This window comes from Perca fluviatilis, chromosome 16 (genome assembly GCF_010015445.1).
Source record: "Perca fluviatilis chromosome 16, GENO_Pfluv_1.0, whole genome shotgun sequence".
Taxonomy (NCBI): domain Eukaryota; kingdom Metazoa; phylum Chordata; class Actinopteri; order Perciformes; family Percidae; genus Perca; species Perca fluviatilis.
Window position 1 is genome coordinate 8,212,455 of NC_053127.1, and position 25,443 is coordinate 8,237,897.

A 25,443-nucleotide genomic window follows, 5' to 3' on the forward strand; every position below is an offset into this window, starting at 1 on the left:
TGGACCGGCTGGGGAGGGAGGCAGCGGTGACGACTGGCAGTGAGTGCGCACAGCAGAGAGAGCTAGACTGACTTTCAAGGGGCAGGCAGAGTCTTCAGGCAGGAAATAGCCATTCAACAGAGCAGGAATCTATCCATACACGGCGAATTATAAAGTTGTAGTTATCACAAAGCAGAGAGGGGGAGTGCCGTTGGAGGAGCCTGAATCTCTGTTCCAGGGGCCGCTGGACCAGGTTTTAGCGCATGTAGAGAGGAGGAGGAGGGAGAAGGAGGAGGAGGAGGGAGGTGGAGGGGGCAGTGAGTGAGTACGTTTCACAGGATCCAGGCCTAGTAGTATTGCCGCTGGGACTCTCCTCATCCGCTTTCAAAAAATTGGAAATTGGCACATTTAAACGCCAAAATGAGCGGGTTGAGGGTCACGTTAGTGGTGGCCGACACCGGAATGGTAAGATTCTCGCGACAGATCCCGTGTCATTTGGTGTTTTATCCGTGATTTTGCTGTTTGATGCACACATAGCCTGCATCTGTCGGGGGAGGGGGGTATCCTATGTGTGTGTGTGCGTCTCTGCGTGTGTGTGTCAGTGTGTGTTGGTGAACTTGTTTTGTGTCGTCTCGTGTTATGTGGCGTTTAGTGTTTCTGTCTCGTGCAAAGCATGGAAGCCACTGTAAGCCACGAGCGACACACAGACACACACACACATGCAGTTGCACACACCTATGCACACTCGCGTCATGCACACACACACGCGCGCGCGCACGAACGGGTCCATTTTCTTTCCAGTTTGTGGTTGCATTGCCGGCGTGTTTCACGTCGGCTTGATATCTAACATGACGTGCTGTAATTTATTGCCTTAATTGTGTGTGACTACTGTATGCACGAGCGTGAGTTTACAGGCTGCTGACCTTATCAGTTTCATCATATCGCGATCATTTACATCAAAGGCTTTACAGCTGGGGTTGCGGTGTTTTGCGCAGAAGCTCTCCCAAAAAAATGTCACATTAGGTCGATCTGCTCGTCGTCAGTGAGTCTGTTTACGTTTTATTTTTGACATCATGTGAAGGCGGATTGTGTTGTTTATCGCGGATTTGGTGTCTGAGCTGTGTCACTTTAAAAAAAAATGTCATCACAAGCTGCCTGGGATAACTTTAGATAAGCTGCAGCAATGTTATGACAGATTGTAGATACATGATGTGCAAAAAAAAACATGGATAAAGTGTAAAATCTAAACAAATATATGTAAAATGAATGCAAAGATTTATCTATTAGTTGTCCACTATTAAATTAATTGCCAACTATTTTAATCGTTTGAGTCGTGTTTTTATGAAGAAAAAGTGAGTTGTGGACCAAACAAGACATTTGAGGACGTCATCTTGGACTTTGGGAAACACTGATCCACATTTTTCTCAATTTTCTGACATTTTATAGACCAAACGAGTAATCGACAAAATAATCAACAGATTAATCGACAATTAAAATAATCGTTAGTTGGGCCCTAAAAGTCATCCCAACTTTAATGTTTATGATTTTCTGGTAAGCTCCACTCTGATCATTTTCTGTTCATGTTTTAGGGAGGAACCATGTCAGCATGAGCGGGCCTTACCCAGGCCCTGGCAGAGAAACTCATCAGTCCAGCTGCCCTTTGACCTCCAGCCGAGACCTCTCCGCCCACTCCTGCCCCTCCAGACACCATGACCGCAGGGTCGGGCTAACCATGTCTGCCGCCGCCTCCTCCCTCAAGCATGCCTCCGTCTATGGGTTTACACAAAGGGACCACTCCTCCTCCTCCTCCTCTTCTTCTTCCTCCTACAGTCCTCTCAGGAGGCTACAACATCTCACCACCATGGTGAGCCAGCCTGACCTGGTTCTGCCGGTGAGGGAGCCAGAGAGGAGCTGGGAGTGGGGGGTGAATAAAAAGGAGAGGGGGAAGGGGATGGAGAGGGAGAGGGACTCCTGGGCTGATTGCAATAACAGTGATTATTCTGGCACCGCGAACACAAGCAGGGAGGAGAGCTTTGGTGGCTCTTCTGCTGGACAAAAACAACCTGTGGTCCAAACTAGAAGTCGAGACGTGCCAGCAGCCAATCGCAGCGATCCTATGGTCTCCGAGAAAAAGACAGAAGGTTGTTTCTCAGGCCCGCCCAGCCCGGCCTTCTCTCTCGATAGCAACAGCCCCTTCGCTAACGGCTTCCTCCACTTTGAATCCTCTTTGTTTGAGGATGACGACAACGATGCAGAGCGCGACACAGTGTCACCTCTGGGAGTAGGCTTGCAGGGCAAACCGGAGAGGGCGGGGAATGATCTTCAGTCCACTCCTGGACACTTGAATTCGGACTGCAAAGATGCTACCCTGTCGTCCGCTAAGGTGGTCACCCGGTCCCAGTCTTCGGGTCAGCGCAGGAGATACTGGGACGGCTCGGATGACGAGTGGGAGAGCGACACCGAGCTGTTCCTGTTTGGAGATAGTCCCCCAAGGCATTCAATGGCAAGTTTTATCCTTATTACGCAAAGTAAATAAAAGAACGGCTTTCTTCTTTTTCACACGCAAACCCTGAGCATGACATAGCCTACTGAACACCTGCAGTGCCTTTCACCTGTTGTAACAGAATATCAGTCATTGTGAATAATGGTTGGGCTCAGGCGAGACACGGCTCCACAACTATAGCTCTGTCATTGACAAATATGGGTGTCCTCTTTTTTTACAAGGAACTAAAAGAAAACATTTAGCTTCTCCAGAGGTTTTCAGACTGTGAGGGGAGCTGAATGGGGGCTCATGGAGGTAATTTAGGTACTTAAAAAAAACCTTAGCGCCTGAATGCAAAAATTACACTCCTTCGCTGAGTCATAACTTGGTCAAATCTGAAGACGCAGACATGATACACACATGTTTAGATTCAGTGTGACTTACACATTCTGAGGATATCAGTATCTCTGATGTACATCACAAATAAATGTCCTTACATTTGCTTAGACGTCGTAGAAAAAGAAAGACGCTCCTTTTAACTCCACAACTTGCCTGAGAATCATCACTTTTTCGAGTTTTCTTCAGTATCAAAGTGATGCAGTGATAGCTGTCTGTGCATCCATGGGTATACTGCAAACAGGAGCTGCTAATAGCTAATTCTGCATACCTTTGACAAAATGTTAACTAATAGAGGCGAAAAGAAGGGGGCTTAAGTTGTAGATGTCTTAGAAGTCAGACGAAGAATTATAATTTTGAGTGACAAAATCCAATAATTTTTTTTTTGTGTTGCATGCCTCTAAATATTTTTTGACAGCAATGAGGATCAGAATGTCCCATCAACATGGTTTATGTATTGCTGGAACACAGACACTTTCATCTATCTCTTCATATACAGATATTTACTGTGTGTTGATAACCTGTGGACATACAGACAAAAACATATTTTAAGCAATTCAAACAATCAATTCTGTGATTGATTGAATTGTCAGACTTTGAAAACACCGGACCTACTTTATTATGGGGATGACATGCAAGTAGAAATGCAGACACGACCCATAACTTGTATTCATTGTCACAGGTTCTGCTTTTGTTTCCACTGTTTTCTGCCCACTTTGGGAACACTTATTCAAAGAAACTTTTGGCACAGCCAACAAAAGCCTTCATGTGCCCACATGTGGCAACAGCAACAGTAAGGACACAATTAGCAGATTTTGATTACATTCAAAAGCGCTGATGGCAAGGTCACAAAAACACCTAATTTGTTTAAAAAATCACAGTTTTTAGTGTCCTATAGTTTAAAGAATCTTACACCCCTCCCTGACCAACGCAACTACCTGGAAAAACCTGTGTTAAGAGGTAGTTACGAATGATGCTACTCTGAATCTGTAATGTGCCTCTAATCAGACTCTGCTCGGGGCCTCTGTGTACAGAAAACGACAGGTTGTGGTTTTATAGTTAGATCCTGGAGATTGTCGGCAATGTGAGGTTACCAGGCAACCAGTGGAGACCCCAGTTTTTGTATGGATTAAACAAACATAATCTAATGTGTTAATTAGTAAGCTTTAGAAGTGTTGCTAGGTGGATTGTTTTGACTGTGTGGACAGAGCCAGGCTAGCAGTTTCCCACTGTTTCCAGTGTTTCCCCCAGTGTATTGCAAGACTAGTGGCCCACCGGGCCTAAATTGCCCCCCACCAGGCCTAAGCCACTAGGAATATTTTTTTAACATATTTTAAGATGTTTTTAAAACGGTTGGAAACTTAGAAATAGTCATATTTTCAAATCTCCAGTCAGCTTGTAGCTCTGACTTAACGTAGGGCCCTATGGAATCTGTCTTATTCTCAATTTCGCGATTCCGTCCATGATTCTGGAAGCACTGAAACTATTGGGCTCTACATTAATGCTGCCATCAGTCTATTGGCGTTTTTCCATTACATGGTACCTGCTCGACTCTACTCTACTCGGCTCGACTCAGCCGCGGTGCCCCGTCCTCTATTTTCCATTGCAGATTTAGAACCGCCTCATGCCTGAGGCGAGCGTGGCTGGCCGTCATAGCGATGCCGCTTGGTAGTGTTGCATTTCCCCCGACTCATTTCCTGGTTCTCTCTCCATAAACAACATGAAATCAAGGAGAGAGTTCACTTTTCCTGCTACAGATTTCCCACCGTGGTCAGAAAGAACAGGGGAGACACTTTTTGTTTCTCTCACTATTATGACTCTAGAGTCGGTACTCGCTCCGAAGCTAATCACCGTCACTGTCTCACTTCTCCCTGCTTCACTTCTCCCTGCTTCACCACACACTCCCCCACACACACACACACACACACACACACACACACACACACACACACCGGCTCAACGCGCACAAGTATACACATCAGGCCACTTGCGTAGGCTACGGCTACTCTTGTTTCAAAAGAAGCTGGAGGCAGCAAAAAAACCACAGCTGGCTAAACTATTTAAAAATGCCGGGTTTGTTCAGGACACCCCCGTCTGTCGCTAGCAATGCGGATTATCTCCGACCAATCAGGAGTCTGCAGGTTTTCACGTCACTTTTTGGTATTGCCTCAGCTCGCTTGGAACCTCGCCTGAGGTGGTACTAAAAAAAGTACCTGTTAGCAGGTACCAGGTACTTTTTTCTGTAATGGAAAACCAAAAAAGGCGAGTCGAGCAGGTACCATGTAATGGAAAAGCGCCATATGACTGTCCCGAACCGGGCCCTCGTAAAAAAAAAGAAAAAAAAAAAAGACACTTGCCACTAGGCTAAACAACTTTTCTGGGGGAAACCCTGGTTTTCAGTCTTTATGCTAAGCTAAGCTAAGCTAACCAGCCGCTGGCTATAGCTTCATATTTACCATACAGATGTTTCTGTCTGGTCATGAAACTCAGCCTCAAAGTTAAGTAAGTATATTTGAAACATTTCCTTAAGAAATGTGTCCGTTCTGGAACTGGGGCACATATTTCAGTACCACCATATTAGTTAGCAGTTAGCTGTGTACAATTATAACATTCTTATGCAGGTTGATTTTTAACAATTTATTCTGGCTTTGTGACATACAATGGTCAAAAATATAAAGATAAAACTTTATTGAGCTCCAGCATGAAAAAATGCATAAAGACCAGCCAGTTTGTTGCCAGTTCAAGCGGTCACGTTCAGTTCAGTACAAAACTAGGCTAGATTATAAAGTTAATAGCTAAGCAGCCTACTATTTACTACAAATATTCAGTGTTAAAGATTAATTTGTACATGTACTAAATGCCTCTACAGGCTAGCTGTTTCCCCCCGCTTCCTGTTTTAATACCAAGCTAAGCTAATCATTTTGTGGTCGTAGCTTTAGAAAGACTTGAGATTAATATTGATTTTCTAATCACACTCTCGAAAAACTGAATAAGCATATTTTTCGAAATGTTGAACTATTCCTTTAAAATGCTCCAGCCAAGGTTACATCATAGCAGCAGCCAGTATCGGCCCTCTGGCCATTCCTGCTTCATGCTGGTCATTACTCAGGCCTGCTCATGTGCCCCGCTAGTCCTCTCAACCTGCTGCTGTGAGCACTTAGTACCATTAACACAAAGGATACAGTAGCCACTAGTGCAACCAGGTTGTGACATTCTTCTACTGTGATTTGTGTTGTTGTTTGAAACCTGTTGTGGAACAAGAGAGGACTAAAATTAGATCTCAGAAAAAAGCCTGTAGAGAACATTGTTGGTCAGAAGCTAATGCAGTGTTATATGTATAAAATAAGTTTTTTTTTTTTTATAAGATTGTATTCGGATTTCTCAATATACATTTCCCACCCCAAAAGACCCAGAATCTTAACGATTAAGCAAACCAAGATAGGAAAACAAAACCTACAGCACACATTTAACCCACACATCAAACAAACAAGCTGCACCTCAGTATCCTCATATCTGATTCACTTAAACAAATTATGTTAAATATAAATAAACATACACATTCATATATAATTCTTTGAATCCTGTTAATCTCTATTGAGTACCCACATCTTTTATCCTTCACCAACTGAAGGTTTGCACACCCCAAATGTTATGAAATATTAAATCTGGGACTACGTAATAATTTTAAGCAACCAACAGTTCATGTTTTGCATGTCTTTGCCTGTTCTTCGTCTACCTCATTTATGTTTTTCACTGTTCAGTCCAGTGAAAACATATAGATGAAAAGAAAGAAAAGATTGGAGCATGAATGTTAATTTTTGACCTTTGGGAACCGTATATGGTGAAGAGAATTTAAACAAAGGTTGTAGCTAAATAGCTTTCTTGTCACAGCCTTTATCTTTGATGTTTTAATGCTGGATTCAGACTACACAATATTAGTTATATATATATATATATATATATATATATATATATATATAGTCTGTTATAATGATCACTGTGTCAGATTAGACGATGTACTCATACATTCTTGTTGTAACTCGGTCAAGAGACACGACAGACTACATGTTGGTCTCTGACCAATCAAAGCTTTCCATCATTCACGACACATGTCATTTCATGATAAAGGAGGTGCTAGCAACCGACTTACAGGAACAAGAATGTAAACGAACCAGATGAGGTCATACTCTCATTCACATGCGTGATAGTGATCATTTGCATCACAGCCTGCTGCTCACGTTGCAAAAGGAGAGGGAGAGAGACCCCATCCTGTTGGTGAAGAGCCGTGAACTGTGATTACTGTGAGCAGCATGCACAGGAATTAATTACAATATAATATATCTCGCTTTGTCTGAAGTCGATAAGTTTCTCAAAAGTTGCTTTTTATTTATTTTTTTAAATAAAGTTGCTAAGAGGGTCTGAAAAGTCACTAAATCTAGCAAAGAAGTTGCCAAGTTGGTAACACTGGTAATGAGGCGTCCCAGATGGTTGTCGTGCACTATGACACATTACACGGGATAAAACGTCTGCCGGTTTGGGATATAATAGGGCTGGTATCGTGGAGTCTGAACCTAGCATAAGGTATGCACCTCACAGTTGGTTCACATTTCCTGCCACAACAGTTAAGGGAAAAACCCAGAGAAGCTGAGACATATCAAGCGAGGTCAGAAAAATCTTACAGGTAAACAAATCCCCAGCAGTCTCCTATTTTGGCCTCGGAGCTTTAAAAATAGACATGATCTTCTTACTGGTTAGCACTGTTAAAGTAGTTACTTCTTTGGTTGATTTTCATAAATGTAATATTTATGATTTTTTTAATACACAGTCTTGGAGGATCGGCAGGTGTTTGACATAGGCTGACATGTATGATCATCAGCGGTGAAATGTCACATTATGGGTTACGCAACATTTCTATATGCAGTGGGTCACGATGTTGAAATGACAAGAGCGGCCAACACGCATGTAGTTCTGATGCAGAACATTTGGTGAGAACACAAAACCTGTCTAATTTTTATTCGTCTGATTTTTCTTTCTTCATTGTCATGTTGTTGACAGCAGAGCAGCCTCAAGAAGAAGTCTTTGCCGCCTGTAAAGTTTTTAGAGGGTGAAGTTATTTGGGCAAAGTTCAACCGAAGACCATGGTGGCCCTGTGAGGTGACCGTTGACCCTGCACAGGGAATCTATCACAGAGTAAAAGGTGGGCCTGAGACATTGTTGACTTTATGTGATTACCTACATTCTATATGGGTTGTTTTAAATTGTGTGATATGCTCTATGAATTGTTTGGTAGCCAGTTAATTGACAACCCCAGCTTGAACAGTGATTAGCAATATCTGCACGTTATCTCTAGGTTAACTAAATTGGCCACAGTACTCGAGCGCACTCTAACTCAAAGCGTTGTGTGTCAACCAAAGCGTTTTTCCTTGGCCAGTTGACCAATTACAGGGAAGGAGAGGCAGGACAAATACCAAAAAGATCAACCGTCACATCCAACATTGGAGGCTGAACAACAATGCAGAAGAAATTAATACTGCTGGCTACATAGACCGGTGGGTCCGTCCTCTCTGCCGAAGTGCTTCGGCCTTCCCTTTATCCAGAGCAAGGGCCAGAGCAAGTACTCTACCTTGTGCCAACATTTTTACTTCGGCAGATATTCCGTATCAAAGCAACTAGACAAAACCAAAGTGTTTCAGCAACAACAACAAAAATGCTGCGCCTCCAAAGCACTCTCAAGCACTCCCAGCTGGTCGTTTTCAGAAGACCGCCTGCTGTTTACAGCTTGGAAAAAAACACTTTGGTAGACACACACTGCCTTATGAGCAAAGCCTTATAGCCACCAGCTATTGTCTGACCAATCAGAATTAGGTCGACCAAGAGCATTTCGACCAACCAACCGGAAGGTGCAGCCCCAACCAATACATCAAAAAGCTGATAAAATTGTATGGGATAATAATTTAGGACATAATAAAGGATGCATGTGGAAAACACATGCAGAAATGTGTAGTTATGAATGAATAATTTTTATTATTGTGTCATGCATACAATAAAATATGCCTAGCCCACACGGGCTTACAAGACACCATTACCTAGGACAAAGGACCAGATGCCAAAGTAACCACATACCCTAAACAAATAAACCCAACTTATAAATATTAAATTTAAACAACCACTCCAATTGGTCATCATCTGTGCACCAGAACATTTCAAGATTTTGGACAGACATTTCATGTAAGATCGGTGTTCTTAACCCATCATAATACGGACCATACAAAAGAAAATACAAAATGTAGTTATAATATATGAATTATATATAATGTATGTAGTTATAATATGAACTGTTCTATTTCCTACAGTTGGCATGTCAAATGCCATATACGGTCAGGTTACCAAGTGAAGAGAACCATGATGCTCGAAAGTTGTTTTTTAAATATCCTAAAATTAGATTGTAATTTAAGCCCAGTTCAGACCAAAGATTCGCGACGAGACGAGTTGGAACTTGCAACTACTTGCAACGCACCGGTCTGCAGCGTTCTTAAACCTGCCAGTTCACACCAATGAGACGAGACGGTGTATCATCTCCATAGCAACTACTCTTCTTACTTCTGTTCTAACTTCTGACTTCCAGGCCTTTTTGTAGCTGGACGTATCGTTTGTTGCGCCTAAATATGAATGTGGATAACGTTAGTGATAGTGAGATGCTTGCTACAGTTACATTTCTAGTGATGAATCGGCGAAAACACGTTTTATTTTTCTGATTCGTGGCTTTGTCCTAGGCGCTCCCTCTCTTCAGTCATTCTCTAGCTCGCACGACCGTCTTGACTGACTTCTCTATTGGCTGTTGAAACAGGAGACGTCCCTTACGTTCTAAAACCAGCCTCTGGAGACTGGACCAGCTGAGTCGCAGGCACCACCATCAGCTGGTTTGAATCGAGCTGAGACGGGCCGGTTCAGACCGCTGGAACATTTCTCTGCGACGTTCAAAATGGTTCCGTGTCTTAGAGAATTTTTGGTCTGAACTGGGCTTTAGAATAAAATTCTTACATTTTCTCACATTGCCATCTAAAACCACATTATACTTTCAACCAATGGATCTCATCCTTCCCTTTTTGAAAGCGGTTATTTCAAGCACTTGCATCCACTGACATGTACACTGACCAAATTATGCTTTCATGCTATAAATATTTAGACTTTTTTTCAGTTTAAGTGTAGTCACAAACTCCGAGGTATGCCACAAACTGCTGAAATTGTGGGTTTAAGTTTATTTTCACTGTCTAGTAAATCACGTAGACATTTAATACCTCAATATTTTGGCCATGTAACAATATGTCATGCTCAAAATTCTGACACTAGTATGCACATTTGATTGTGAAGCTCCCTTTGCTTAGTTGATGCACTTGTGTACTTCCTGTGCACGATGATGTAGTTTAATATGCGTCTCATGAGATTGAGGCTGATGTTTGTTATTGTCTTAGAACCCAGTGACCGGCCCTGTCGGCTCTACCATGTCAGGACCTTTGGGGAGCCTGTTGAGCTAACCTGGGTGGAGGAAAAAGCAACTCACAGTTTCCACGGAGGCTTTGAATTTGAACAGCTCACCCTACTGCGCCGGAGGGGGAAGCAAAGGGAGCAGAACTACAAATACACTGTAATTACTATTTTATGAATGATGAGTCTCTACTTGCATGCCTTAAAAAAAGTTGGTCTAAAGCATCATCATTGGTGGATGATCATCGTGTTAGACAAAAGAAAGTTTGCAGTTTTTTCTGTAAGCCGGTATGTTATGTGTGCAATGATTGAGCAGTGTGCCTTTTATCTTCCTGCAGATTGCGAAGCGTTTTCAGGACTCTTGGAAATTGAGTGTGGCGGAAGCTGAATTTGTTCTCCAAGAGCGATCCAAAATGGCTTCCTCCATTACTTCGTTGATAGATGATGCCTTCCACGACACTCCCACACCGGAAAGAGAGAACAAGGCACGTCCCATCTTTCCTCTCTCTACTTCACCCAACCTTCCTGAGACTTTGCACATGACCAATGGATCCATTTTATCCCCAGTTACAACTCCAGTAAAGCCAAGCACTTTAATGAAATATTCTGGCAAAAAGAAACCAAGTAAATCAAAGGACATAAGTACTAAACACTCTAAAAAGACGTTGCGTAATAGCCCTGACCAATCAGATAGAGACAATGGAGAGTGCCCATATTCTGACCTCGACTCAATCCCTAAGATTTTGTGTCCGAATGCACTTGAGCGTCAGTCTAAGCTAGTTCCAACACAGCCATCTGTTACAGTTGTCAAAGAGGTAAAGAAGCAGCCAGAGATTCAGAGTGGTCTTTGGTTCAGTAAATCGGGCAAAGACAGACGACCTAAAACAACTAGCCCAATGCCAGACCGCACTCTCTTTAGTAAGGTCCCCTGTAAGAAAAAAAACTCATCTGTTGTAAGTAAAAAGTCACCGGTTCCTAGTGCCTCCTCTTCCAGTGGTGCATCCAGTGACCAGTCAGGATTGTCAGACAAGCATAAGACTCTGGTACCTGCTGAAACAAATATTTCACCTGAACAGTCAGTACATTTAAAGTGTAAAAACACTGCAGTTGCTAATAGGCCTTTTGGTACAACTGGCAGTCCCCTGAGCAGTCAGAATTGTCGGACAAGCATAAGACTCTGCTACCTGCTGAAACAAATATTCCACTTAAAAAATCAAGACATTTGAAGCGTAAAAACACCCCGGGTGCTAAAAGGCATTTTGGTACAACTGGCAGTCCCACTGACCAGTCAGGATTGTCAGAGAAGCATACGACTATGGGACCTGCTGAAACAAATCTTTCACCTGAACAGTCAGGACATTTGAAGTGTAAAAACACCCCGGTTGCTAAAAGACCTTTTGGTACAACTGGCAGTCCCACTGACCAGTCAGAATTGTCGGACAAGGATAAGACTCTGGCACCTGCTGAAACAAATATTCCATCTGAACAATCAAGATATTTTAAGCGTAAAAACACCCCGGTTGCTAAAAGACCTTTTGGTACAACTGGCAGTTGCACTGACCAGTCAGGATTGTCAGAGAAGCAAAAGACTCTGGTACCTGCTGAAACAAATAGTCCACCTGAACAGTCAGGACATTTGAAGCATAAAAACACCCTGGTTGCTAAAAGGCCTTTTGGTACAACTGACAGTCGCACTGACCAGTCAGGATTGTCGGACAATGATAAGACTCTGGTACCCTCTGAAACAAATATTCCACCTGAACAATCAAGATATTTTAAGCGTAAAAACACCCCAGTTGCTAAAAGACCTTTTGGTACAACTGACAGTCCCACTGACCAGTCAGGATTGTCAGATAAGCATAAGACTCGGGTACCTGCTGAAACAAATAGTCCACCTGAACAGTCAGGACATTTGAAGTGTAAAAACACCCCGGTTGCTAATAGGCCTTTTGGTACAACTAGCAGTCCCACTGACCAGTTAGAATTGTCGGACAAGCATAAGACTCTGGTACCTGCTGTAACAAATATTCCACTTAAACAATCAAGACATTTGAAGTGTAAAAACACCCCGGTTGCTAAAAGACCTTTTGGTACAACTGACAGTCACACTGACCAGTCAGGATTGCCAGAGAAGCAAAATACTCTGGTACCTGCTGAAACAAATATTCCACCTGAACAGTCAGGACATTTGAAGCGTAAAAACACCCCGGTTGCTAAAAGGCCTTTTGGTACAACTGGCAGTCCCACTGACCAGTCAGGATTGCCAGACAAACGGCAGTCGCTGGTGTCTGTTGAGACTGGTTTGCTCTTTGACAAGTGTAAATTTTCAAAGAGCAGAAAGACAGTCAGTAATACAGTTGACACTGTGTCTGAATCATTGTCTGACCAATTAAGTAGCTCAGATGATAAAAAGGCCTTGGAGCCCAGTCCAATCAGTTTCAATGACTTATCCAGGTTGAGTGTAAAGAGAGTCAGTCGAACTCAACATTCAGACACGATGGAAGATAAAAAAGTCCATGTAATTGACAGGATTTCTGACCAAGCAGAAGAAAAAGAAAGAAACAAGACTCCTGCGTCCACTTTGAATGTTGACACTACTGACCCATTAGCAAGGCTAGAAAAGCAAACAATTATTGTCTCTAAGTGTAGGCTGCCCTTTGTCAAATTAATACGCAAGGACATCAAAGGTAAGAAGTTCCTAAATTCCAGTGTAACCATTTGTCCCAATGACCAACCTAGATGTGCAAAGAATGAAAAAACACCAGATACTAATGTGAGTAAAAAGTCCTCTAAACAATCAGATTGGGTGGGTGACAAGGCAAGTGTCTCCATAGATCAGGCAGTAAGTTCAGAATCCATAAAGGTCTCAGTTAAGAAGTTGAAAGCAAGTGGTGGGACTGGTATTCTTCGTCTCTCGTCAGAATCATCACACGGTAAAACTATCATTGCCTCAGATGTGGCAAGTGTGTCTGATGAGTTAGGTAGCCCAGAAACGGAAAGGGTACCAGGTTTAAATGTAAGCCCAACTAATGTGACTTACTCATCCTCTAACCAATCAGAACAGTCTAAAGTTAAGAAGCCCCCTGCATCCAATGTAACAAGCATGTCATCTGACCAGTTGGGCAGCTCGGAGAAAAAAAAATCATCTGCCACTAGTACAGCTTTTAATACAACTCCTCTACCTTCTCACCGGCATGGGGATTTAGTATGTAAGGAAGCTCATGTGCCCGAAGGCCTGTCTTCTGCGAAATTCAAGAAAGTTGTCCACAAATCAAAGCAAGACCCAGATGAAGTAAAAAAAGTCCATGAACCACCTGCCCACCTCCCAGCCAGCAGTCGGCTGATGACCAGAGCCCTGAAGGCCATGCAGGAGGCGGAGCAGAAAAAGCGTGAAAAAGCCAGAAAGGAGTCTGAGCAGAAAGAACTCTTGAATCCATACAGAAAAGCTGAGGACCTTGTATGCAACTCTGCACACAAGTCCAAAGTGGACCTTTGCACTAAAATAGAATCTGTGAAATCATATTATAATAACGATAAGTGTGATCAGGACACTATTTCTAGCTGTAGCAGCACCCCTTTGACGTTTACTGATTCAGTTGACTTTGAAGTTGATGTCAAGAGCGAAGATGAAGACCTCTCAATCTCCTCAACTCCACCAATGGACTTCATACCCCTTACTTCTAAGGTAAAGGCAAAGAAGGAAGATCATTCCTCTGACGTACACTCCTCGTCCTCACCTTCATCACCATTTTCTTTTATGAATGCCTTTAAAAACGTGGATGAGGTATCCTTCCAGTCCCTGACAAATGAGGGAGATGGTAAACCCATCTCTTTCAAACCAGACACAAACTACAAGTTCAGCACTTTTCTCATGATGTTGAAGGACTTGCATGACACTAGAGAGCGAGAGGGGACCCCCTTAGAACTGGAAATTGGGCCACCAAGTGCACATGTTAAGGAGGAACCTGTGGTGATGCCTGGGGAGGCTACACCTGCAGTCCAAGATCCACAAATTGAACATGTAAATACAAATTCAAATTCCATTCCAGACAAAATTGAAATCAAACACAATGAGGAGAGCACAAGTCAGACATCCAAGAGGCTCTATAACAGAAGGGGCAGCTCCACTGGGGTAAAAAAGAGAGCCAACCGCCAAGTGCCTTGTCGTCCTGCCAGGTCTGGACCTGGTATTCCAGGACTGGAGTCCTTGCCAGCAATGGACTTAACATCAGGAGTGGATTGCTCATCAAGAGTCCAGTCCCTGTTAGGCATACAGACCAGCAGCTGGAAGAGGCAGGCTGGAGGTGGTGAAGGAGTAGCTGGGGAGGAGAAACAGGGGGAAAGGTGGAGCAGAGTAAATGAGAATCTACAGAACATGGTGCCTTTGGAGCAGAGGGGATGCAACACTACGCTGTGTCTGGAACAGCCGAATGGCCTTGTTGCAGACTGCACTGAGACTAACACAAGCTTGATGCACAACGCTGGAGAAGGTGACAAAGCTCCAAAAGGTAAGGACAGTCTAGTTTACTGTCTGCCAAATGTAGTACACGTTGTGTAAGCACAATCTGACCCAAATCCCGGGTGCATTCTGTTGCTCTAAAAACAACTGGAAGTTGTAGTTATTGTAGTTTGGCCTACTGATATGGCAAGCAATTTGCGTCAAAAAAGGCACTCTTTCTCAGAGTCATAACTCAGTCAAGTCTTAACACAGAAATAATGAACATATCTTTAGATTTAGTGAGACATCCACTTTCCGAGGATATTATTATCTCAGATGTCCATTAGACAATTAATGTCCATCAATCCACTTAGAAATCATAGAAAAAAGATGCTCCTTATAACTCTAGAACTTGCCTGAGAATTAGAACTCAACGGTTAATCGGTTAACCATCAAAATTATTTTTGACTGGTTAGGCGTATCAATCTATAGGTTAAAATGAGAATAGTTGATCCACCTTAAAGGTCAGTCCATCTTAAAGTGAGCTTGTGCCAAAGTTGTTGCTAGCACTTAAATCAGGTGGTAAGCAAGACACGGGAACTTGGCTTGGGTCTTGGGGAGTTGTAGCATTTATTCACCAACAAATAATCTAAACTGTAAACATACTGCAACGTTTTACAGCTATAACGTAACTGCTTTAACTAACTTTATATCTTATCTTAATCTTGATCGCTATAAATATGTGAGTACAGTCAATAGCAAAAAAAACGAACAGAATCGGTCCTAGCAAACTGGAGTTGCTGCAGCTAATGCCCCTAGCTCCCAGTTAGCTAAAACGGCAGTTTTGGGGGCATATTCTAAAGAGTGACTTTGTGCCTCTTAACAGACACAAAATGCAATTTAAATGTCTGTGCAACATGAACAGGGCTCTCACTTGACAACAAGATGCATTTTCAATTCAGACATCCTGCCGCTAGCTTGCCCTGCTAGCTGCTAGCTGCCATCCGAGAGTCTGTTCAGCCAGGCTTCTGCAATAATAATCACGCAGCAGTTCCTTGTGTATTTGTAGCTCATCTATTGTGTGTGACATCGATCTGGCATTGGTGGTAGGAGTCTTGGCAGTGGCGATCTGTTTGGTAGTTTCCTTAGCCGGGCTAGCAGGCCCGACCAGCCTCCTTGTTTCACTCTCTAGAATATGCCCCCAAAACTGCCGTTGTAGCTAACTGGGAGCTATGGGCATTAGCTGCAGCAACTCCAGTTTGCTAAGACCGATTCTGTTCGTTTTTTTTGCTATCGACTGTACTCACATATTTATAGCGATCAAGATTAACGTAAAAATTGCCCGGAGTTCTCCTTTAATTCCCCTGGCAGGGAGTGACTTGGTGGGCTGTCGGGCTTGCAATTAAACATTTTCAGCACGGAGACCTTGAGGGCAAAACACACTGGGAACTCCATAGAGCTGACGCACAAATCTTCATCTTTTACAACCCACAAGTGTTTAGATCACTTCTCAAAATAGAAAAAACAATGATTTTTATACAAAGTGCAATTCTTAGGCACATGTGACCCATATACAGCCCCCACTACGGTGTTTGTCATTTAAATGTGTGTATTTCAACTAGATAGCGCGCTAGCTAGCTATGCTGCTCTTTAACTCCTCGTTCATAACATGATATCGTAACTTACCACTGCTCATTTGAAAAGGCTGCTGCAAGAAAATGTGTTGTTTATGTTATAAAATGTGTGTTTGAATTGCATGTTGTTATGCAATTCTGTCTGCCGTCGGACACGTTTCTTGAAGGATGGCTCGCTAATATGCTAATGTTACCTACGCTAGCTAACACTAGCGGTTAGAAACAAACATCTATGATCCATTGTCTGATAATCTCCATGTTTTCTTGCTGTGGCCTTTCTAAAATTAGAAGTGGTAGAAGTTACTATAATTATGATCAAGGAGTTAATCAGCAGACAGAGTTAGCTACCATAGATAAAAGCTGAGCTGACTCGTTTGCAGACAGTGGAGGGCAGCTTCTTTTTGCCCTCCAGGCGCGTTAACATACTGCCGTGACATCACGTGAAATCTATAAATACGCTGGCGGAAACCCTGCAGCTCTGACCACCAGCTGCTGGACAGCTTTCACAAACGAAAGCTACATCACAACTACACAACTCCGTGTGTTTTTAAGAAATTAATTAAGAATAGTAGAAATCAGCAGTCATTGGTAAAGGAAACTGGAACCTTAGCATTAAATGTGCGCAGATTTCAAATCAGTGCAAATACTGAGGACTTTGGCAAGCTCTTTCTCTTCTTGGTAATGTTTTTTTTTGTGTGTGATACACAAATGGTAAATGTTGCTTCCATCTGCTAAGCTATGTAACAGTGTTTATGTGTTTGCACAGGAGTATTTTCTCCAGTTTGGGGTTTATGCGGCACAAAGGAATCGCTACTCGAAGCTAATGACAGGAAACGACACCAAAATTCACAGTACTGTGGTTGTATACAGCAGGCTGTCAAGTTGGAGTGCAGAGCATAAGAAACAGGCAGTTGTCTAAAAGGGTCCAACGGGACACCTCAAACTGTCATTTAATCATCATACTAAATATGTGTGCAAGGTATATTAAACTGCAGGTATCCATTGCAACAGTTCTTTGTATGGTTCCAGCAAACTTTCACCAATTAAACTAACCAAGGGGTTAAACAAAAATAAATATTTTTGCCTGTGTTAAGTAGCCATGGTATTAGCGTGATAAGATAGAATACATTAAAGTCTTCTCGTTTATATTACTCCATGTTACACACTATAAACAACAGGGATTAAAAAAAGATAGTGTCCTTTCTTATATATCTTTTTCAGCACATAAGCGAATAAGAAAACCAAGCAAGAGGCTGATTGAATGGACTGAAGAGTATGATCAGATTTTCTCCACCAGGAAGAAAACCAAAAAGCCTCTCCAGTCGATCGGAAAGGTAAAAACTAAAAAGTCATAAAAAGTAAGTACGGTAATGCTTTATATTTAAAATCGGTAACGTTACGTTGCTTTGTTTTGAAGTAACATTTCGGTCATTATTGGACATAAGGAGCGTTATAGTAAAGAATTGAATAACAGGTGCTTGTTGTTTTTTATTAAAAAAAAAAAATTTTATATAAATGGGCCGAGTTTGCAGAACATGGCTTACCATGTTCCGCTCAGGGGTGATGGTCAGTCAGTGTTAAGTAGCTTCGCTGCTATAAAAACTAGAGATGGTCCAATACCAGTATCGGTATCGGCTCCGATACTGCGTAAAACGCTGGTATCGGTATCGGGTAGTACTGGAGTTTACGCACCGATCCGATACCACGTGATAAAGCCCTAAAGAAAATCTACGTTAAAGTAGTTTATTTATGTTCTTTTTCCATTATAACTGACTGTCAAACTGGAGAATAAAAGAAAGTTCTGTGGCATTCATTGTCTGTGTTTGTTCATGTTTCACAAAGAGTTTAACCTGAGCCAGACCGACAACAAAGATATCATATCATATCCATACAGGGATAGTAGTATACAGTTGTTAAAACATAATAAAATATATGACACACTGGTATTGGATCGGTACTCGGTATCGGCCGATACGCAAGTTCAGGTATCGGAATCGGTATCGGGAAGCAAAAAATGATATCGGACCATCTCTAAGAAAAAACACCAATGGCATTTGTTATTGCTTTGGCCCGATCTGAATTACCATCAAAAGTCTGTTTAAATGCCGAGGGGAGGTGTGTTTGCACTACGCTCGTTTGTTTCCTTGTAGCAGCGATATTCACGTTTGTGTGGTGCCGTTTTTAGTGAGTTAACAAGTTTGACGTGTTGTCAGAAACGTACCTGATCACTAATGAGCAATGTCGGCACACTACTTTCGTCTTATCCACGTGTTTTTGTCCGTTGTTGTATTTCACCGGGAAACCGGAGTTTTCCCAAATAGGAGTCTTTAACGATAACGCAGGGTGTTCAAGCTCTGGCTTCTCTACATTGGCCTTGACGCTAGCTAACAAGAGGCTTGGCTGGTATAAGCATACTGTGTGTAAGTGCTCAAAGTGCAGGGGGGAGGCTAAACTTTTGGTCTGCCACTTAATATGTTTGTGTGGGAACTCGGAATTGAAGTATGTTCCACACGCAAAGCGAGCCTAATAATTTCTGAAGATTGCATTCTGTGTACCGTTCCGAAAATCCTGTAGTCCTACCGTTTCGAAAGTCCTGTACCGAAACGGTCCAGTACGAGTACATGTACCGTTATGCTCCTAATAATTACATGTTGTTATATATGCATATGGCATTAAGCATCCAGTATCACTTGTTTTTCAGCCACACATGAAGCTTGTATCAATGATTGACAATGAAATCACGTCATTTGTTTTCTCAGGCCACTCAGCCCATTTCGTCCATGTCCGAACCCCCGGGATCGGACAACCGCACACACGACCACCAATCCTTGAGCTTGCTTCCTGAAATACAGACGCCACCTCCTGAGGAAAATGCTGCAACAACGCCCTCTGAACTGCAAATTCCCAGCACTGAAAACACAACCCCCCAAGATGCACCGGTGCTTTCCATCGACACACTAACCCCTCCTCCTGAAGCTGACCCCTCGCCGTCAGAAGGCCTCGTCAAAGGCAACGGTGAGGAAGTGTTTGTGTTTCTTTCTTTGCTATTTTATGCGTTCAAAGTTAGACTGGGAAGCCAAAGTGAAGCCTTCTGGGTAAATGTCAATACACTACATGGCCAAGCAAATGTGGACACCTGGTATCTAATCTGCTGCTATAAAAGCCTGCACTCTTTTCCGGGAAGGCTTTCAACAAGATTTTGTATGCTGGCTCTGGGGATTTGCTCCCATTCAGCCATAAGAGCATTAATTAGGCCGGCCACTGATGTCGGGCGATAAGTCCTGGTCCAAATCTTCCACACCAAACTGGAAAAAAAACATTTCTTTATCGTCCTCGCTTTATGCATGTATTGCCATGTTGAAACAGGAAATGGATTCATCTGCTGATTATTTATTTATTTATTTATAATAGTGAAAATATTAAGAAAAGGCATTTTACAATTACCCAGAGTTGAAGGTCCTTGATGTCCCGATTAGCGTTGAGCATGCTAGTGCAGCGAGTTCTCCTAATGATCCTGTGTCGGGAGCATGTGCTTCCTCTGTGCTAGAAAAACAGGGAGAAAGTTTTGTCCAACCAACAGTCCAAACCTCAACATTATTACTAATACATTAACATTATTCAAATTATATAAAAAGGAAAAGCAGCAAATCTTCACATTTGTGAAGTTGGAACAATAAAAGGTTTTACCTGCAAAAATGACTGAGGGGGTCGTAAGATTAACTGGAGAGCAAAGAAGAAAAAACTAAAACGGGGGCGGCCTCTGGCTCACCCAGTGGGAGCGTTCGCCCCACGTTGGCTGAGTCCTGCAGCGGCGCGGGTTTGAATCCGACCTGCTGCCCTTTGCTGCGTGTCATCCCCTCTCTCTCTCTTTCCCCCTTTCCTATCTATCCACTGTCACTCTATAATGAAGGGAAAAGCCCCCAAAACATTATCTGCACAAATGTGTTTTCATTTTTTGGGACTTTTCTGTAATCTTTGCTGTTTTTGTGAAAATATATGATTATTTCACCTCGTTATTTGAATGAAGCCATCAGAAGTTTAGGAGGGATTCCCTCTGATAATGCTAACAACAACTCACTGCAATCTGTCTCTCCAGAAACACAAGCCTAAAAGACTGGGAACCACTGGTTAAATATTCAACAATGCATTAAGTCTTTTAATGTGACATTAAATCCACAGGAAACGTTCCCATGCTGGAGAAGAAGCGAAAGAGGAAACCCACTCAGAAGATCCTGGAGTACTGTCTGGAGGCTGAGGCCTCAACAGCGCCCAAGAAGAAGGTCAATATATCGGTTGTGTGTACATTTCATGTGTGGTACATCTGTAATACTTGTATTTTACTTGAGTATTCACATCAAGTATTTAACCATTATATAATATATTTCTACTCAGAGGGAAATATTGTACTTTTTACTAAATTTAAAATGTTATTCACCACGATATCATGATTTAGAAAGTTTTCTTTGACATGATCACGTTTCTCTTGTCACAGGTCAAAACACTGAAGAACAATCCAAATCCTGCTCCTCAATCAGGTTAGTGAATCATCTTTCAACATTAAATATTTAAACCAATTATATAATATCGTAAACGATAAATAATAAATATTTGTGATGCACTAACACGTCTTTCTTACACCCAGATTCTGGACCGTCATCTTTAAAGTCAAAGAGTAAGCAGCTCGCAGCTTCCAGCTCCACGCCGGCACCCACAGATGCTTCCACGTGTACCCCCACAGATCCGCCTCCCAGCTCTCCTGCACCCTCCACTCAGACACCGGCACCGGCCCCGCCCGAACCGGCCCAGGTGGAGACGGTGTCCGCAGCCGTCGATGCTCCTCAAACAGAAGACAAAAAGGACACCGCAGAGTCAGAGGTCAGCCATCTTTCTTCTTCTCTTGATCATACTGTATGAAGGAACTGTTAGTTACAATAAAGTCATTTAATGATTGATTTACTGTAGTTGTGTTGTCTTTTACCATGCTGAATTTTATATCGGGACTAGGGCCGCAACTAAGGATTATTTTCATTGTCGATCAATCTGTTGATTATGTTCTCGATTTAATCAATTAGTTGTTTGGTCGATAAAATGGTGAAAAATGTTCATCAGTGTTTTCCAAAGCCCAAGACGACGTCCTCAAATGTCTTGTTTTGTCCACAACTCAAAGATATTCAGTTGACTGTGACAGAGGAGAGAAGAAACTGGAAAATATTCACATTTAAGGAGCTGGAATTTAGCTCCAACCGATTAATTGATTATCAAATTAGTTGGCGATTAATTTAATAGTTGACGACTAATCGATTAATCTTTGCAGCTCTAATCAGGACCCATATTTATCCGCGTCAGAGTCTTTAACTGTCAACTATCAACTTTCTTAATTTAGGAAATTAATCTTATCTCAGCCAGTATTTAGGAGAGCTCCAGTGGTGACCTTACCTGTTATGAGTCGCCAGGAGATGGTGTTCAAACAAAGATAAAGAGCGCGTTCTATGGGAGGAAAGACTTATTGATGACAATTAAAAGAGACCCTTTCAACAAAGATTAAAGGTGCTGTAGGTAGGATTGTGAAGATCCAGGACTTAGCCAAAAAATTTGAACATCGACAACTTCTCAGTCCCGCCCCCATTTCCACTAAAGCCCAAACAATCTCCTAAGCCCCTCCCACCACAAGGGAGAGCTGTGCACGATAGAGCGTGTGTGAAGAGGTGGGGAAGGGGAGGAAACCTATCTGCAGCTCGTGCACAGGGAATTGGGGCAGGACGCTATGAAATGCTGTGTGCATGAGCAGTGATTGACACGCAATTCTGTGACAACTAATAGTCTTTGCGGTAATAAATCAAACTTAAATCGCTCCTGCAGCTTTCCTATCAGTTCCCGACCACTCACAAAAGTTTGGCCTCTTTGCTATAAAAGCTTGATTGGGTCCATTCAGATCAGAACTAAATGCGGGCCCTGAATTTTTATTATTATTTATTATTTTATTATTGCTGTATGAATTTGTCCTTTGGCTCTTTAGGGTGAACCATCCAGCTTGGATCACAGCTTCTCCTCCATGAAGGACGACTTATCACTGTGTGACAATCCACTTTTACCTTCGAGGAAGATCATAGGGGACCGAGGAGGTCCTGCCTCCATGAAGGAGAACATATGTCAGGTGAGCTTTCCCGCCAAGGCCCAATTTACTGATGGAATGGACGGATGGTCTCAAGAGCTGCGTCTTCTTATTTTCTAGATGCAGTTTAAAATATGATGCAGTTTATCTTGATTGGGTTCAAGCTTTAAGTTTTGTAGTAAAGTTGGAACATGAGTCGGGTGACCCTACGTACAAGTCAGGCTTTGTCCCTTCCGCTCTGTGTGTGTTGCCTTTCTCAAAATCCCTTCAAGAGGATTCTAATAAAAAGACAAATAGAGCAGAAACTTTCGGCTGAACCCCAACATCCAGCAGCGTGTAGGGCTTGTGGGTCGGGCTCCATGGTTACACCGTGTGCACGGCATACGTAATGGCAGACCTAAGACCCTATAAAAGAAGAAATGGTACCTGGCAAATTATAAGTGGCACGCAAATCATAAAACATTCTAAAGCCTTTGTCATAAGATCTCTGATTTTTTTTTTTTTATTGTATCATTTGTATCATCAACTTTTAATTATTTTACTTCCCTTTTGGCACATAAAAAGTAATTGATAGTAAAACTTGGCTACTTTGAATCACTCATGTTATGTCAGGTCTTTTACAGTAGGTTTTTCTGTCTCAGGTGTGTGAAAAGACGGGGGAGCTGCTGCTCTGTGAGGGTCAGTGCTGTGGAGCCTTCCACCTGCCCTGCATCTCTCTGGCCGAGGCCCCTAAAGGGAAGTTTGTCTGCCCGGAGTGCAAATCAGGTAAAAAAGTGTACAAGTAATACAACTGAATTAAATAAATAGATACCAAGTGTCTATTGGGCCAAACGTCTGTGTTATTGACTGTGGAAGCAAAAGAAATCTCTTTATTTATGATCTTCCAGCATTCATCTGATTGTAAACAAATACCCTACTGAGCTTCTCCAATTGTAAAAAAGAATAGTACATTAAACACAATAGAGGACTAAAACGTCACAAATATATACAGTGTGTATCTATATATATATATATATATATATATATATATATATATATATATATATGTGTGTATATGTGTGTATATGTATATTATATGTATATATATATATATATATATATTATTTTGTATATATTGTATATATATATATATATATATTATATATGTATGTATGTATGTATATGTATGTAGTATGTATGTATATATATATATATATATATATATATATACATATATATATTATATACACATATAATATATATACATATAATATATATATAAACACATATATAATTATTATATATAGTGTGTATATTATGTATATATATGTGTGTGTATATATATATATGTGTGTGTGTATATATTATATATGTGTGTGTATATATATATATATGTGTGTGTGTGTGTGTATATATATATGTATGTGTGTGTATATATATATATATATATATATATATGTGTATGTATGTATATATATGTATATATATATATATATATCTGTGTGTGTGTATATGCCTTTCTTTTGTTTCACAATTTTCCACCTTTTACATTGTTGTAATGACAAAAAAAACTGGAAAAGTTTTCATTTCTGCTCATGCATATATGTGTGTGTGTATAGATATATATGTATATGTGTATATATGCTCATACAATGTGTTTGAAAATTGTAAATATATTTAAAGGTAAAATGTTGCGTAAAAGAGTTATAAAAGATGTAAATTTTATATTTCTCTGACGAACAAAAGATACATTTATATAATAACATAGCAACCTAGGTCGTATTCAGACTCTCAGGATGTAAGACTTGTTCTTGGACCGCATTAACAATAATAAAATAATATAGTGACAATGAACTTGTAGCATGCTCAACATGTATACTTTCTGTACCGGTGTGATAAATCCAACTCTCAATGTGTGCACATTATTATTCTTACTTCATTTTTTTTATGTATTTCTGTTTGATTGTATAATATTTTTTTATTGTTTGCTCGAGAACGGGTTTAGATAATGTATTATTATCATTTGTATTGTTTTATTTATGGAGGTTTAGCGGTTGAAAGTGTAGGGAGGATTTCTGTTGAAATGGATGTCTTGGTATAAATACAAAAAACATTTGATGTTAACATGGATCGTTAAACGTACAAAAGCTGATGATTTGTAAAAAACAAAAACAAAAATTCTCCCCAGGCATCCACACCTGCTTTGTATGTAAAAAGCGCAGTGAGGACGTGCGGCGCTGTATGATTCCTGTGTGTGGGAAGTTTTATCACGGCGAGTGTATCGCCAACTTCGCCCCGACCGCGCCTGTGAACCGAGGCTTCCGCTGCTCCATCCACGTCTGTCTCACCTGCTTCATCGCCAACCCCAACAGCTCGTCCATCTCCAAAGGTAAACCAGAGGACGCTCGGATGATTTACCCTAATTGCCTGTGTTGTTTGCTGCACCTTCCGAGCTCTTGACTGTACGTTTGTTGGTCTGTAGGTCGTCTGGTTCGGTGTGTGCGCTGCCCGGTAGCCTATCACGCTACGGACCTCTGCATGGCAGCGGGCAGCGTCGTCCTCTCCAACAACAGCATCATCTGTCCCAACCACTTCACCCCCCGCCGCGGCGTCAAGAACCACGAGCACGTCAACGTCAGCTGGTGCTTCGTCTGCACTGAAGGTACGGCTTTAAGGAGCATGTGGAGTCATTTCAGCCCGACGCGGCTCGATTGATGGAAAACACAGCCCGGGTCTTCTCACAGCCTTAATCTGGCCCAAAGCCAGTAGTTTAATGTAAAGTTTGACATTTTGGGGAGTACGCTTAGTCGCTTTCGGCTGGCTATGTAAGCTTACCAATAGCAGTAACCAGTTGCCTGAAGACTGTTCCTGGCCAAGAAATTATTAGGCAATAAACCTTTTTTTTTTAAATAGCATTTTGTTGTTTTTACACCTCACT

The 25,443-nt window shown here is 41.8% G+C and overlaps 1 protein-coding gene across 1 annotated transcript in view; it reads left to right on the top strand.

The window, feature by feature from the left end:
• The first annotated feature begins 760 nt into the window (after window positions 1–760).
• Window positions 761–25,443, top strand: part of nsd1b (nuclear receptor binding SET domain protein 1b) — a 42,325-nt gene continuing 17,642 nt past the window's right edge. Inside the window, 15 exon segments of the mRNA XM_039777297.1 lie at window positions 761–881; window positions 1,569–2,482; window positions 7,913–8,054; window positions 10,330–10,502; window positions 10,681–11,567; window positions 11,570–14,850; window positions 17,636–17,748; window positions 19,174–19,429; window positions 20,594–20,694; window positions 20,907–20,949; window positions 21,057–21,289; window positions 22,431–22,568; window positions 23,168–23,291; window positions 24,694–24,894; window positions 24,988–25,167. Coding sequence (XP_039633231.1) covers window positions 872–881; window positions 1,569–2,482; window positions 7,913–8,054; window positions 10,330–10,502; window positions 10,681–11,567; window positions 11,570–14,850; window positions 17,636–17,748; window positions 19,174–19,429; window positions 20,594–20,694; window positions 20,907–20,949; window positions 21,057–21,289; window positions 22,431–22,568; window positions 23,168–23,291; window positions 24,694–24,894; window positions 24,988–25,167 — 6,796 coding nt within the window. The 5' untranslated portion in view covers window positions 761–871.